At 42.0% G+C, this 14,094-nt stretch overlaps 1 protein-coding gene across 1 annotated transcript in view; it reads right to left on the reverse strand.

Annotated features, from left to right (window-relative positions):
* LOC141017284 (muscleblind-like protein 1) overlaps positions 1-14,094 on the reverse strand; it is a 66,434-nt gene that overhangs the window by 38,063 nt on the left and 14,277 nt on the right. Inside the window, exons 2-3 of the mRNA XM_073491952.1 lie at positions 9,535-10,156; positions 9,159-9,417 (exon numbers count right to left, since the gene is read on the reverse strand). Coding sequence (XP_073348053.1) covers positions 9,159-9,417; positions 9,535-9,548 — 273 coding nt within the window. The 5' untranslated portion in view covers positions 9,549-10,156. The remainder of the gene's footprint in view (positions 1-9,158; positions 9,418-9,534; positions 10,157-14,094) is intronic.

The following is a 14,094-nucleotide window of genomic DNA, read 5'->3' on the forward strand; positions in this document are numbered from 1 at the left end:
CAAAATATGATGAAAAGCGATAAAGAAAAAAGATAAAAATCAGTGTGTGTGAAATGGAAATGAAAGTGTCTGGGATGCCTGGCAGAGAGTAAAAAAGAAGAGGAGGGGGGGAGGAGGAGGAGGAAGGGGGATTGTAGGATGGGTTGAGTAGAGACAGATTAACAGAGGTAATGAGAGGAGAGGATGAGAGCGAGGAGCATGACAGTAGAATACAGATACAGAGCAGATTAACACTGTTGGAGTACGTTTCCCCTTTCAAAGAGTTCTTATCCAATATACTGCATCCCTCTGCGCACACACACACGCATACACAAACACACCTCTACCTCTGTTTTCTACTGGGCGCTCATCTCAATACATATTGCCTTACCTATTCTTCTGTTATCTGTTTTCTTTGCTCTCTCTCGCGCGCGCCTGCACTCACCCTCTGCATTTTTGGTGGCTTTTCAAGGACTCTGAAGTACACCGTATATGTAGGTCACCATACGTTCCCCGCGTTGCTTAGCTTGTGTTTGAGTGGCTATGTCTGTGCAGTATAAAAAAATGTACATGTAGGTTGCGGGTGCATGTACAGTACGTGAGATGTAAAATACGGTCTATTGATCGCTCCGACAGGGAATGTAAGTGGAGTGACCGGCGGCATACATTAATGTATATTACAAACATGCTGCTGAACGTACTGCATTGATCGCACTGGGGGTTTAACAACACATACTGTACATTAAAGTACTTCAGTGTTGTTGCTTTCGGCTGCAAAGTTTTTTTTCATACATTAATTATTTAGGAATTTTGAACAAATGAAGACTTATCTATATTTTTTAATACGATGGGCTTCTTTAATAATGTCCCAAAAGGTAGGTTTGTCAAAATGTGTGTGTCATTACACAAAAGGGACTCGCTGGAGACCGGACTTTGATGCCGACCAAAGCCACACATGTAATTGGTTTCTATGCTTTTTGGCATCATGGGAGATCGTGCTTCTTACATATTCCGATTTAAGGAAACATTTCAAACGCCTGCTGGCACCGGCTTCATGTTATAACAGCCATTATATGCTTAGACCGGCTGTGTCTGGGGATTATGAGGACATAATACACAGCGGCATCACCATAATGATAGTAAGGTGTGCCCTGTGTTATTGCAATAATAGGTGCGCCAATTCTCAAGGACAAGTGGCCATTATTAGCATAATCTTCACCTTCAGGATAATGTATTGCATAATTAAACCGAAAAGAGCATGGGACCTTAATATACATGCATAGCACAGAGTTTTCATTAACCTCGGCAATAATAGCACCTTTATGGGCTTTTCAGATAAGAGCTGCTTTCTCATATGAACTCTAAACAATGTCTAAAGAATCAGGTCCGAACTTTGTCTTGTTGGGTGTCCTGTGAGGAACTACTGGCAGCGACGGGTGTGGTTTAGGTGTGACGACCAGCAAGAGAAGTGACTGTTTGAAAACAACAATGATGGCTCCTCATAAGGTTAGCCAAAATTGTACCAAATCCGGCCCTGGAATGATGGCACTTGGGGCGGTCCACTCTGGCCTGCTTGTGGCTCAGATTTGGCAATCAGGAGTGGACTGCTTGCTGCTTCCTTAATTAAAAGAAGAGCAAATGACAGCACTGAAGGCTTTCCTCGATGGAAAACGTGTTTTCGCTCTTCTCCCAACTGGCTCTGATATCCTCTATTATCTGATTTATCTGATTGGTTGAAGTTAGCCAGTGATAGATGGTGATAGACGCATGGGTCATCCAATCACCTGCCAAGTATTTTTGTGAAGTGCCTGCCGTTTCTAGCAGCACTTCTCTAACTGATTCTTTGTAACAGATCAGCTGGTCTATCAGGTTAGAACGTATCTGCAATATCAGCAAAAGAGTGTAAAGCAAGCTGTGGATTGTCTCCGGACAATGACAAGTCCGGTTAATATCTGGTTCAACTTCTTTAACATTTGCGTTCACACATAAAGCTCCTCTGGGTAATGTCAGGATAGCAGTGACTGTGTAAAAACGGCCATAAACATGGCTGTGTTGGTACCCAGCAAACATGGAGCTGAGCAGCATCTTTGAAGACTAGGAGACTTACTGTTTAGCTGAATGGCGAAAGAGCCTGAAACAGCATCTGACGGGTCATCTGTACACTGTCAGATTGAGCCATCCAGTCTTCGTATGACACCTTCAAGCCACTCCAGGTGGACTGAGTGTAAAATTAACACCCCTGGAGCTCCAAATATAAAGTAAGTTTGTCTTCGGTTAATAACATTCAGGCGCCGGCACACTCCTGAGGCCAGAATGCCTCAGCTCGAGAGAGTGTTTGGTCTTTGTGGAACTTTTTTGTTCCATACACTTTCTCTGACAATGAGTCAATCAGACTAAATCAAACCCATAGCTCTCTATCCATCACATTCTGTATTATAGCAGCTTCTTGTTTCACTGGCTCCATACATAGAGGCGGAATAAACTCCTAGTTAATCTGCTGTCTAATTGAGTAATTAGCATAAAACATTTAATATTCAACAATACATTATAATTCACAGAAACATAAGGCAACATTTAATTACTGACAGATCAGATTGTTGAGAATGTGACATACTGTATTTACTCCAGTTGCCAACTTTGAGACACCAAATTGGATGCTGCTAGTCAAAACACATAATTCAGTGTAAACCCCTCGGTGCTTGACGGATTTTTGTATCAACCCTAATTTACTCAACAGCCCTCCAATCAGTGCCACTTTTACAAAACAATTATCAGCTGTCACAGGCTGCCATTGTACAATAAACAGAGGGAGAGGGAGTGTGAGATCAGTGTGATAAAACAAATAGGACGCGCTTCAGCTTCTCATATTGACCCCACAACCCCAGACAGCCACCTAAACCTACTATAGCTATTATTCACCTCTAGAGGTCACATGTTTAGGTCGACTTTATTTCAATGAAAACATAAGTTGAAGGGATTTAATATGTATTTTCAGCTTCCTTTTTTTTCCCTCTCCTATTTTTCTTTCACTTTAATAAGATACATGTGTGTGATTATTTTCTGTGATTGTGAATTCCACCATAAATATATCTTGGGATTTAGTATTATCTACATCGAATGATCAGATGGAGTCCAGACAATCTCATAAATCGAATGAAAAACACACCGTGGGAGTGAGATAGTGGAAATATTACATTCCTCAACAGTGAACAACACCATCAATTAAATAACAGTATGATGACCTCTGAGATAAGTTATCTCAATGTTAGAGTTGTAGGCAACAACACTATGAAAAGGAGTTAAGGTGCCGAGGTGTCTGGCTCTCGAGAAACTGACTTATATCTGAGTTTAGCAACATTTGGGTGATGCTTTGGGAAATTGTTAAAAATGGTGATATTGAAGAGGCATTCAAAGTCTGAAGTTATGATGAAAATATTGAATCTGTTGTGAGGAATGTTTGCTGTACTCTGATCAATACTTGTGTGTTTATATACCTATTTATCTTTATTTAGTTTAATTTTATTTCTTTATTTGATTTTCAAGTAAATAGAAAAACGTTGTTTTTCTGTTATATTTTTATATACTGCCATAGGTTCACTTTGCGAGAAAGTTCAGTCATATGTACATTAAATGTATAAAAGCAATTAGTAAGTAAGGGGTAACAATACAAATCCTCATAACATTTTGAATGTTAAGCATCTATTGTACCTTGTTGGCGGTGTTTCCTCATATAATTTTGAAGCAGGAACTTTTTTTCCCACATTTTGTATTTCAAACATTGTGCTAATTTAATCAAGATTTCTTCAAACATTATGGGCTGTTCAATTTGGGCTGGCAGACACTGAGGTTTAATACTGGTTGTAAATTATTTTCAATTAATCAATCAGTTGTTTGCTCTATAAAATGTTGTAAAAATTGTTTTTTTTTTAATAAAACAAAACAATAGCCGATGTGTTTCCCAAAGCCCAAGATGTCCTTGAATGTTTTGTTTTGTTTACAACCTAAAGATATTCAGTTTACTGTCATAGAGGAGTAAAGAAACCAGAAAATATTCACATTTAAGAAGCTGGCATGAGAAAATGTTGACCTTTTTCTCTTGCAAATTGACTCAAACAGATTGATCGATTATCAAAATAGCTGGTGATCAATTTGATAGTAATAACTAATTGATACATTGATTTACTGTTGCATCTGAGAAGTTTGGATTCCCATTAATTCTTGTGAAAAACTCAAATAGTCAAAACCATGTCCCTGCAACATTTTCCTCTCAAAGCTCCCAGCATGAACACAAAAAGACGGCAGTGAGACAGGAAATGCATCAACAATATATATATATATATATATATATATAGTTACAGAACATGTCCCGAATTAACATAAAGTAATAACTACAAATTTATACCCACGATCACTTTGAAGTTTTTCATGTTTCCTTTGAAACAAGTGAATAACTAAATTGGTAAATCCTGAGTGGGCTTGTTAGACTGCATGTTAACACTAACAATCTCTATTTAAAGCTAAAATATAATCAGCACAAAAAGAGAAAACATATTTGTAGATAAGAAGAGTGCAAATTACAACCACTCCCTGAAAATAAAATGAAATGTCTCCCTCTGTATTCTTGATATAATATATCCCCAGTGGTGCAAATGATTTAACAAACGAGTCACTATCTTCAGACCCTAACAATGTAGCATCGAGGGAGCTCAGAGGGGTTCCATCCACTCGATAGTTCACCCAAAATCTTGTTAGTATTAAATGCTCTTATTCTTTTCATACAGAACAGCCACTTTGGACAGATAGTGTGGATTTCAATAATGACAAGATTTTTCCATTAGAGAAAACGTATTCAAAAGTCAATAGGACGAAAAATCTTAATGAGAAGAAATGACTTGTAAATTCAACCCACTTAGACATTTTCTGCACGGTCATCAGTAGCAGGTCCATCATACTGTTGTGGAGCTCCCGTGGCTCTTTGGCTCGCTCTCACCTGTTTCCCATCAAAGCCCAATAGTGAGTTTATTGTATTTCGTCAGCCTAAATACCCCCAGATTTGCTTTTTATTCTCATACAATGAAACAGGCTTTGTCTCCAGCTGCTAATAGCAACAAGCTGCTGAATTCCTGAAGCAGGAGCCAAAAGGACAAGCAAATACCCCCTTTCTGTTTTTTATTTTTCTCTAATTATAGACAGTTGTTTGAAAAGTCTGAAATAGGTTGTTTGTCTGTAACTTCACGTTTTGTCTGAACAGACTTTTAGGCGGCTTAAAGTCATTTATCGGGAGAACATAAACAGGTAGATTTAAGCTTTTGAACAAAGGAAGAATATAATAGTGTCCAATAGTTACTCAGCCTGTACCAAGGATGTTGATTAAAATACCAAAAGGATACTAAAAGACTGGTGACGCATGTTGTTATAGCACTACAGGGCTTGTGCTGTGTTAATTGAACCCGATTTGATCAGCTGACATACCCCAATTTAAAAAAAAACATATCCACTATGTGATATAACTTCAAAGTTGTATCCAGTTTCCTCACTTCTTCGTCAGGTTACCTTTCTCTGCTACTCCACAGCCGGTCGTCTGTAATATCGGCCAATCCTACAGAGTCTATCCCTCTGACTCATTTCCTGTTCGCTTCTATCACTCCTTCCTCTGTTAACGCCACCCCATCAAATGGAACTTTCCACTACATTCACAGCTGACAAACACCTTCTTTTCTGGAGATAACACTGAATGACTGAAGGAAGTTTATGAGAAAAGAAAAAAGGAGAAAGAAAGACGTCAACTGGCAAAAAACTGTGACTGTAGCATCAAAAAAACAGATACAGAACGAGGTGCTTTTATTAAATGCGAGAATGAAAGCAAAAGATGGAAAAAGCAAAGGTACGGCCACTCATATGCTTCTCAGTTTCTCCGGCTACAGGCCCTCCCTTCCTTTGCCGGCCTGCATTTCAAAAGGAATGAAGGGTGGGTGGTATGCCAAATTGTCCAGGAGTGCGAGGCCAACATCCATCCCGCTACTCCCCTTTTCTCTTTCCACATCCTCCTGCCTGTCCTTCCCCATCCCCTTGCCCTGCTCTCTCCATGCCTAGCTTTGCGTTATGAATTCATCTGCAGATAAAGCAGATCTATCATTCTGTCATGGAGGCAGGGAAGGGAGGTAGACTGTGGAATGCCCTGGCAGTGCGAGCAGGGAAGGGCTCTGAGCACAGTGCTCCGCTTCCTCGCACATTCCCTGCTGCGCCTGCTCTCGCCCTCTCCGACTCAGTCTCCCTGTTTGTTTTCATGATCCGTACAATGCCCCCTGCAGCACCCCTTACCCATACCCGTCTTACCTGTACCGACCAAACCCACCCAAGGTCTCGGAGCGCCCAACCAAGCAGCCCAGAGCTGTGATAACACAGCGCCTGGCTTAAGAAGAACCTCCACCCCCTCCCTGTTATAAACTAAGCTAAGCTGTGATCTGGACTGGCTTGACTGACTTCCAGCTCTGCTCTCCAGTTACACTGAATAACACCTTGCTTGCCAATCAGATAGGAGACAAATTACAGGACATGTGCACAACACGGTAGACAGAACACCCGGATCCAGAATCACTGTGCTCGCTTGAGCCAAAATACCCAGATTGACTGGACTGATATGGCTGTATCCAGCATCTGGAATAATGAGACAGCAGGCTGAAATGCAACAGTGTGAGCTCTTGTGACACGCAGTATGTTGTGTAAGTGACTCGTTTCCTGCATATGTACATGCACATGTACTTGTCGTCATATAGAATATAATATATGACTACACAAGGCCAGTGTTTACGCTTGGCCCTCAGCCACGACACATGCTGCCACAGCTGCCCCTTTACAAACTCTCACTGTTGTTGGTAAATTAAAAGTGTGACCAGCTGTACACTCACAGTGTATAGGCTCCCACAACTGTGAACTGTGCGCCGCATGTTTACGGCTTAAGGGACAATATGTTGCTTGCAGTATAGCCCATTAAAGTTTAATTTTTATTGCCTATCGTCTCTTCATCTGAGAGAGACCGAGTGGTTGACATCGACTTTGTCTCCTAGAAACTATCGTATCATATCGTTCATACTCAACATATCTGCAAAACAGTCATTGACAACATATTTTAAGTAAACAATTGGATTGGATAATGTATGATCTATGGAATAATGACACCATCTGCGTTTAGATTTGTAATCTATAAACCTCGCTTTCACGATGCATAGGTGAGAAATCTCCCAGGGAAATGAAGGCTACTGCTACTTTTATGTCTTCATTATAGACTAAATGACTGAATGAACTCATGTGTTGAACTGTGTTGTTTGTAGTTGCGACTCTGAGAAAAACAGAAAGTGATCCAGCTGGCTTTGCAACAGCAGAGACAACAATAATACCACTTGGAAAGATTTGGAGAAAAAAGGTTGTCTGTTTCCACTTTAATGACTTCATTGTTTTGCTGGTTAAGGTTAGGGACAGGGTCTTGGTTACAGTTTATATTGGAAAAAAGTAAATACTGACTTGCAGCATGAGACAGGATGTTTCCTTTTTTGTTTTTATGTTGGTCAGTCTTTTGGTCAGTCCACTGCCGTGATCCGGACTGAAATATTTCAATTGCAGGATGGATTGCCGTGCAATTTTGTAGAGACCGTCATGATCCCCAGAGGACACATCCTCCACAAAGTTGACATTACAACAACTCTGGATGAATAACAACAACTGTGGTGATTTTCATTCAGTGCAACCATCAGCTCAACATCTTAATTTGTCCAACACTTAAGTGTCTGAACGAATACCATCAAAGTTATTGAGATCCCATCAGCCTCAGCTGAACTTTACATTCAGTTCTCATTAGCAAATATTTGCATGCTCCCTTGCAAAATGCCGATTAGACTATAACCAAGAGTATAATTGACGTATCTAAAAGCCTCACAAGCTGCTAGCATGGCTGCAGAATGGCAGTCGTATTCAAAATCTAACTAAAACCACAATCCTCCTTCACTGACTCATACATCTGGGACTCAAAATCCGGTCTCCTTGCGTCATCATCTACCTCAACGACCTTCCTATGACTTCTGTGCTTGCTCGATGCATGTTGAAGGAAACCTAATTACTGCCAAGATTATGATCACTGGAAATGCTCTGTCCAGTCCAGGAAGCGATTACATTCTTGTACAGTAGAATATGAATTGTAGGGAGGCAGGATTGGTTTGACACTTGCCATGACAAAACGCCCGGTGGCACAATAATCTCACAATGATCTATTGTTGAAGTTTTTTACCTCGATGAAACTCAAGCGCATTGGTCACAGTCTATTGACGGTATAGACATTCTGATCAGCTGTGCCTCTGAGCATCAGGTAAACATCTCCTGCCACAATGAATACTCAGCATCCTGGAATGAATTCCTTAATACGTATTTCTCTCTTTTTCACGACTTCTCGACCCAGGCCATTCTGTTTCCCTCCCTCTTTCCATATCCTCTCCCTCTTTGATTTTTCTTCCTCATGTCTCTCTGAGAGAGAGGGAGAGAGAGGAGCTGCATAGTGGGAGTGTGTTGTCCCAGTGCCAGGGCAAAAATAGACAGTAAATTACAGAGCCTTCTGAGAACACCCCACTGTGCTGCATGACCTCAAAATAACACACACAGCCATACACTCGACTCGACATAGACTCACATGCAAACATGAAATACACAGTGTGTGCTGCCCTACTTCTATATTTCCCATTCAGCCTGTTGATGTGACGATCACACAGAAACTTTCGCAGTGTGCCAATCGACAGTCCTGCGCTGAAGTTATGTGCCAGTGAAGGAAAGTCTGAGTCTGATTCACAGATGTTAATGTGATTACTGCCTCATCTCAGCTTACCAAGACACACAAACACGCACACACACAGGCTCTACAAAGTATTTATCCCCCTGCCATGAAACAGTATTTCACTTGCGGCAAAATCACATTCTTTGCTACAGACTGGGTTTCAAAAAGAAGCCCGTGATCTCTTCTGTACGTCTAACAAGTCCTCTCATCCGATAAACCCCCAACGTAAAAATTAAAATGTACTGAAGACAATGCTCGTCAACACTTCAAGCTAGATTAAAAAAACAACAACAAAAAAACAAAAAAAAAACAGAAGACAGGGCAGTGATGAATGAACATCACAGGCGTTTGTCATACTCACCTTGAGTGAGTCAAAACAGGCAATGACTCTGCCATTTTCCACTTGACAGCTCTTGGCAGGGTGGGCGAACTTGCACTCACTGTCCGGTCGTGAACACGTTCCTCTCTGGAATTCCCGACAAACCTCCAGCGTCAGCCACTTTGTGTCCCGGATCGGTGTCACGTTCACCGCCATTTTGAACCAGGCAGGAGGGGTCGACTGAGAGGCGAAGGTATCCAGCGAATAAAATGATGTGTGCGTCTGTATGTTTCTAACGACACTGGGACAAATGATGAGAAAGAGTAGGTAAAGGACATGGGAAAAAGCAGGTTTTAAGAGGTTTTGTCCCCAGGGTCTGATTCTGAGGTGAAGCCTGTGAGGCCTGGCACTCGCCTACCACCTGCAGCCCATCCTAAGAGTCTGTTTGTGGCTGTAATAGGAATCCTTCACCGCCTGTCACCCAGGGCCTGGGCTGGTGACGGCCACAGAGGTCTGCTTGGTAATCTCTCCCTCTCTCGGTCAGTCTCTCAAACACGCACTCCAGTCCTCTCTATCACCTGACTCCTCGGCTGAACTGTCAGATGAGACGAATGGCAAAACACATCATCGATCGTTGGCCCATGATGAAAAGATGCAGGGCTAGAGGAGGAGAGGACAGAGAAGAAAGAGGGACAGAAGGATGATGAGGAGAAGGCTGCGGTGGATGGGGACAGCAAAGAGACAATCTCCTTTCCGTTCAAAGCAGCCGATAAAAGCTGCCTGTCTTCAGTATCAGGCTCTGTCTGCAGAGGAGGGAGGAGTGGTTGACTTCCACAGAGGAGGGCTGAGTGGCATGGATGGAGAGAGGTCTGGCTGGCGGACAGAGCGGGAGACGGAGGGAGGTGTCAGTGGATGTGGTTGGCAGTCCGGGGGCTCCTGGTGTGGCTGGCAACTCCAGCAGACAGGGACAGGCACGGAGGCAGAGGCGGCTTCAGTGGAGCCAAACAGCCAAAGGGGTCAACGAAAGAAGGCACTTCTCTCTGTGGAGAAGGAGGGAAGAGTGTCAGTGGAGCAGGGCTAAACACACACACACACGCACACGCCGAGGTTAATGCGCTCAGGCACACATTTGCATTCATACACACAGCTTCGTTTGGACATGTTTCCCAGTCATTCTCTTGCAAGTCCTCTCTTATGGTAGCCCTCACCGAGACTGCCAGGCTCTCAGCTGGAAAATCAAATCAAACACCATATCGCTAACAGTAAAGCTCCCGCATTCAAGCGCAGACAATTTATTTCAAAGGAAGACAGTGACAGAGAGAGAGAGAGATCAAGAGACAGAGAAACAGAAAGAATTCTGCGAATGCTGCTGTGTGTGTGTGTGTGTGTGTGTGTGTGTGTGTGTGTGTGTGTGTGTGTGTGTGTGTGTCCAAAAAAGCGACCCATAAGGATGATTCTGAGAATCTCAGCCTTTAAAAACTTAAATAAATGATGAACTTAAGCAAAGAGGAAAATAACAAATAGCAAAGTGAATGAAAAATAACAAAATGGTTTGCAATAATAGGCTTTTATACTTTCATAGGGAATTATTAATCTCTATATTTCACAGAACAACAGCAGCTGAGTTGCTCTGAAAAAGCAAAAAAAAGGGAGAAAGGGAGTTAGAAAGCCCTACAAGGCCAGCAACACAAGGGACTGGTGATACAAGACATGTTTGTACCAAAATACAAATAGTACTCTATGAAATGACATTCATTATGCTGATTCTTATGAGAATCTCAGCCTTTAAAACTTATATACACAAAATGAATTTGGACAAAAGCAAAATAAATGAAAAATAACTGTTACAGATGTTTAATTTTTAATCTCTATAACATTTTGACAGAACAAGTGAAACTGATCCGTTCTTGAAAGCAATAGAGCACTGTGAACACAACAGAACACAAGTTAAAAGGTCAGCACCACTTGGACTCCCCCCCCTTCCTCTAAGAGTGGCACACTCTGTCCACGGAGACCACATGAGAGTTTTTCGACTTATGGGCATCGATAACAAATGAGCAAGTGTTTCAAAGTATTGATTAGTGACTTATCAATCTGCCCATCCCTGGTGAGATTGGAAATCAGATGGCTGGGTGGTTCCAGCATCACTGCTGGCCATCAGCCAGGTGAGACAGGAGAGATAAGAACGAGATGAGATCATTATTGGAGACAAGAAAGGAGAAAGGGTGAGACGGAGAGAAAGAATGTGACATAGTTTCCCTCTTTTCTTATGTTACACACAATCCTGCATGCTTCTTGAATGCACTCATCCAAACACTCTCTGACCTCGCTGCTCACATCCGGATGTTGAAAGAACAGACCGCTCCCCAAAACTCCTACAGCCGCTGCGCTCGCAGTAAGTGCCCTCATACCTACATCCCACATGTGGTTACATCACTGCGAGGTCCCCCACACTCAGATGTAATGTTTTTTGTGAATATGAAGCACTGGTATGATTTCTATATAAAGCAGACAGAAGTTTGTGGGCAACTTTAAAAAGGTCTTTATTTAGAGTAACCCCCCTGTTACTCAAGAAACCCTGTTGTTCATAAAGCAGACCTGTCCCTAAATATGTGGGCTGAGGATTATGTAACTTCTCTTTACCTCGGGGCTGACCACGGTATATCAGAGTCAGATCTGTCTGTGTTCATCATGATTTTGGTTTGAGTGAAAAATTGAATGTCCTGCTTTGTGTCCGCTGGGCTGACAAAGCCTGTTTTTGTTTAGTTTTTTTTGCGGTCCTGCGCTAGTGGAAAACACCAACATCTTAAACTGCGCTGTAAGCTGCCAAAAACACTTTCATGAACTATTTTGTTAGAAAAAAATATAGCCGCGAACACAGCAACAATGATGAACGATGTGAAAAAGTTGTGTGTGGTAGCCAAGTGTTAACCCATCGCGACGCAACCCAACAGACAGAATACATTTTAGCCGAGTAAGTTTCTGCAAAACCACAGCTAAGTTAAAACTGGACATTTCTTTTTGTTGCAACTTTCTGATTGTTAAGGTTGAACTTTCTATCTCTTTTGTCAAAATGCTGTGCTTATGCTCTGTTTAGGTTTAGGCACAAAAACCAATTGGTTAGGTTTGGGAAAGCATCAAGGTTTGGCTTAAAATACCTGCTTTGATAAAAAAAGCATAGATGGATATGTCTCCACAGCTCCTTAAAAATATCCAGCGGTGGGACTGGAACTGCAGCCGTCCATTTGGCAGCCTTCTTGGCTTGTTATAACATCCACCACCTTCCCCTCCAGCTCCTGCTGCAACAGGTGGCTAATAAGTGTAATATAAAAATGATATGCTACATTTGGTATGCGTGTCAACCTTGGACGTATCTGTGGTTTGCAGACCTGTTAACTGACAACATTAAATCCTGGCGACTGGGCTGAATGACGTCACCCTTCAGTTTGTGGACTACCGTTTAAAAGCTTGAGTTTAAAAGCGAATGCAGGACACACCGTGGTAGCGACTTGTCAATCACAGGGTAGCCTAAAACATACCCTGATTTATAGTTTGTTTAAATCTAAATGGGGCCATAATTCACAAAATGAGCATCATGCTGCATTGAAGAGGACTTGAAACTAACTATTGAGACCATAAACTCATTAGGAAACTGTTTACTGAGGTAATAAATCAAGTGAGAAGTAGGGCCATTTTCTCATAAGCTTACATACAATCCGACTTCTTTTTGAAACCAGTGGAGTCGCCCACTTGCCCACACTGATGAGTTTCTCTGACTGTGGATAGACCTCAGGTCCTGTGCTTGACTGGAAAAACCTTCAGACCACTATTAGACTACTAGCTATGTTTACCTGCTTGTAGTGGACGCAACAAATTCAGGATTTTTCTCTCTGGACTTTCTCAAAAACTGAAAGAAATAATAAACTGAAACAGAAGATGAGTCAGGTCGAAGCTATACTAGAAAAGTGATTCAGACAGAAAATAATCAAGAACACCCCGTAGATGGCAAGTTGATGATGTCTGACAGTAATAGAGCAACAAGAGGTTGTTTTTTGATCCGCAATCACTGATACTGCAAAAAAAAAGACTGGTTGTTTGAAGAAAACTGAGTGCAAAAAAGGAGGAAAGTGAGTGAGGAGGGGAGAAAAGACTAGAGTAAATATACTCCCTTGGTCAAACATTGATTGCTTATGTGTCATGCTCTCTTCTCCTATTTGGGACGGTCACATCTGCGGTGAACTACTTCTTCAGCCAAAAGCTGATATTTCGGGCAGTGTGTGTATAAGTGTGTGTGGACAAGCGAGGCCAGGGCAGCCCACTGTATCTGGCAGAAAGACTGTGGTAAGGAGAGTGAATACAGACAGGGTTGCCATGACCAGTGCATTAAATATGGAGTGGTAAAATTAGTCTTCTGCATCGCCTATTCTTACTCACTTCCTGACCTCTCCTATAAAATGTCTCTCTATTGCACCGCTGAATCCCAGATGGTAGGATGGAAGGTGGCATTTCTTGCATGCAAATAAAAGCAGGACGACCTGTTGTGCATACAGTATGAAAGGCAAATGACCTCAAGAATGCAAACCTTATTTATTCAAAGGGAAATTCTGGCGTTTTTCAACCTGCCATTCTGTTTGTAGGTAATGCTTAAAGGAACCGGGAATCCACCCAACAAATCTGCCGGATTGGATCCATCGCTGAAGTTATTAAAGCGTGCTGGCATGGATGTATTAAGGAGAATCCGGATACAGTGTTACAGGCGGTGCCCTGTTCATTCTTATAAAGCTGCTCAGCGGAGCATGAAGCTAAAATAATTCGACTTCCTGTGTATAAAATTCTCTGGCTCCTTTGCATCACTTCTGCATTGTGGGGCCCATAGTGCACCAGACTAAGGCTAACTTTCTGGTTTATCCCAACACTAACTTGGATGAGCATAGCCTTTAAATTATTTATTAATGCAGCTTTCCTAGACTTTCCGACT

The sequence above is a fragment of the Pagrus major genome, chromosome 2 (genome assembly GCF_040436345.1).
Source record: "Pagrus major chromosome 2, Pma_NU_1.0".
NCBI lineage: Eukaryota > Metazoa > Chordata > Actinopteri > Spariformes > Sparidae > Pagrus > Pagrus major.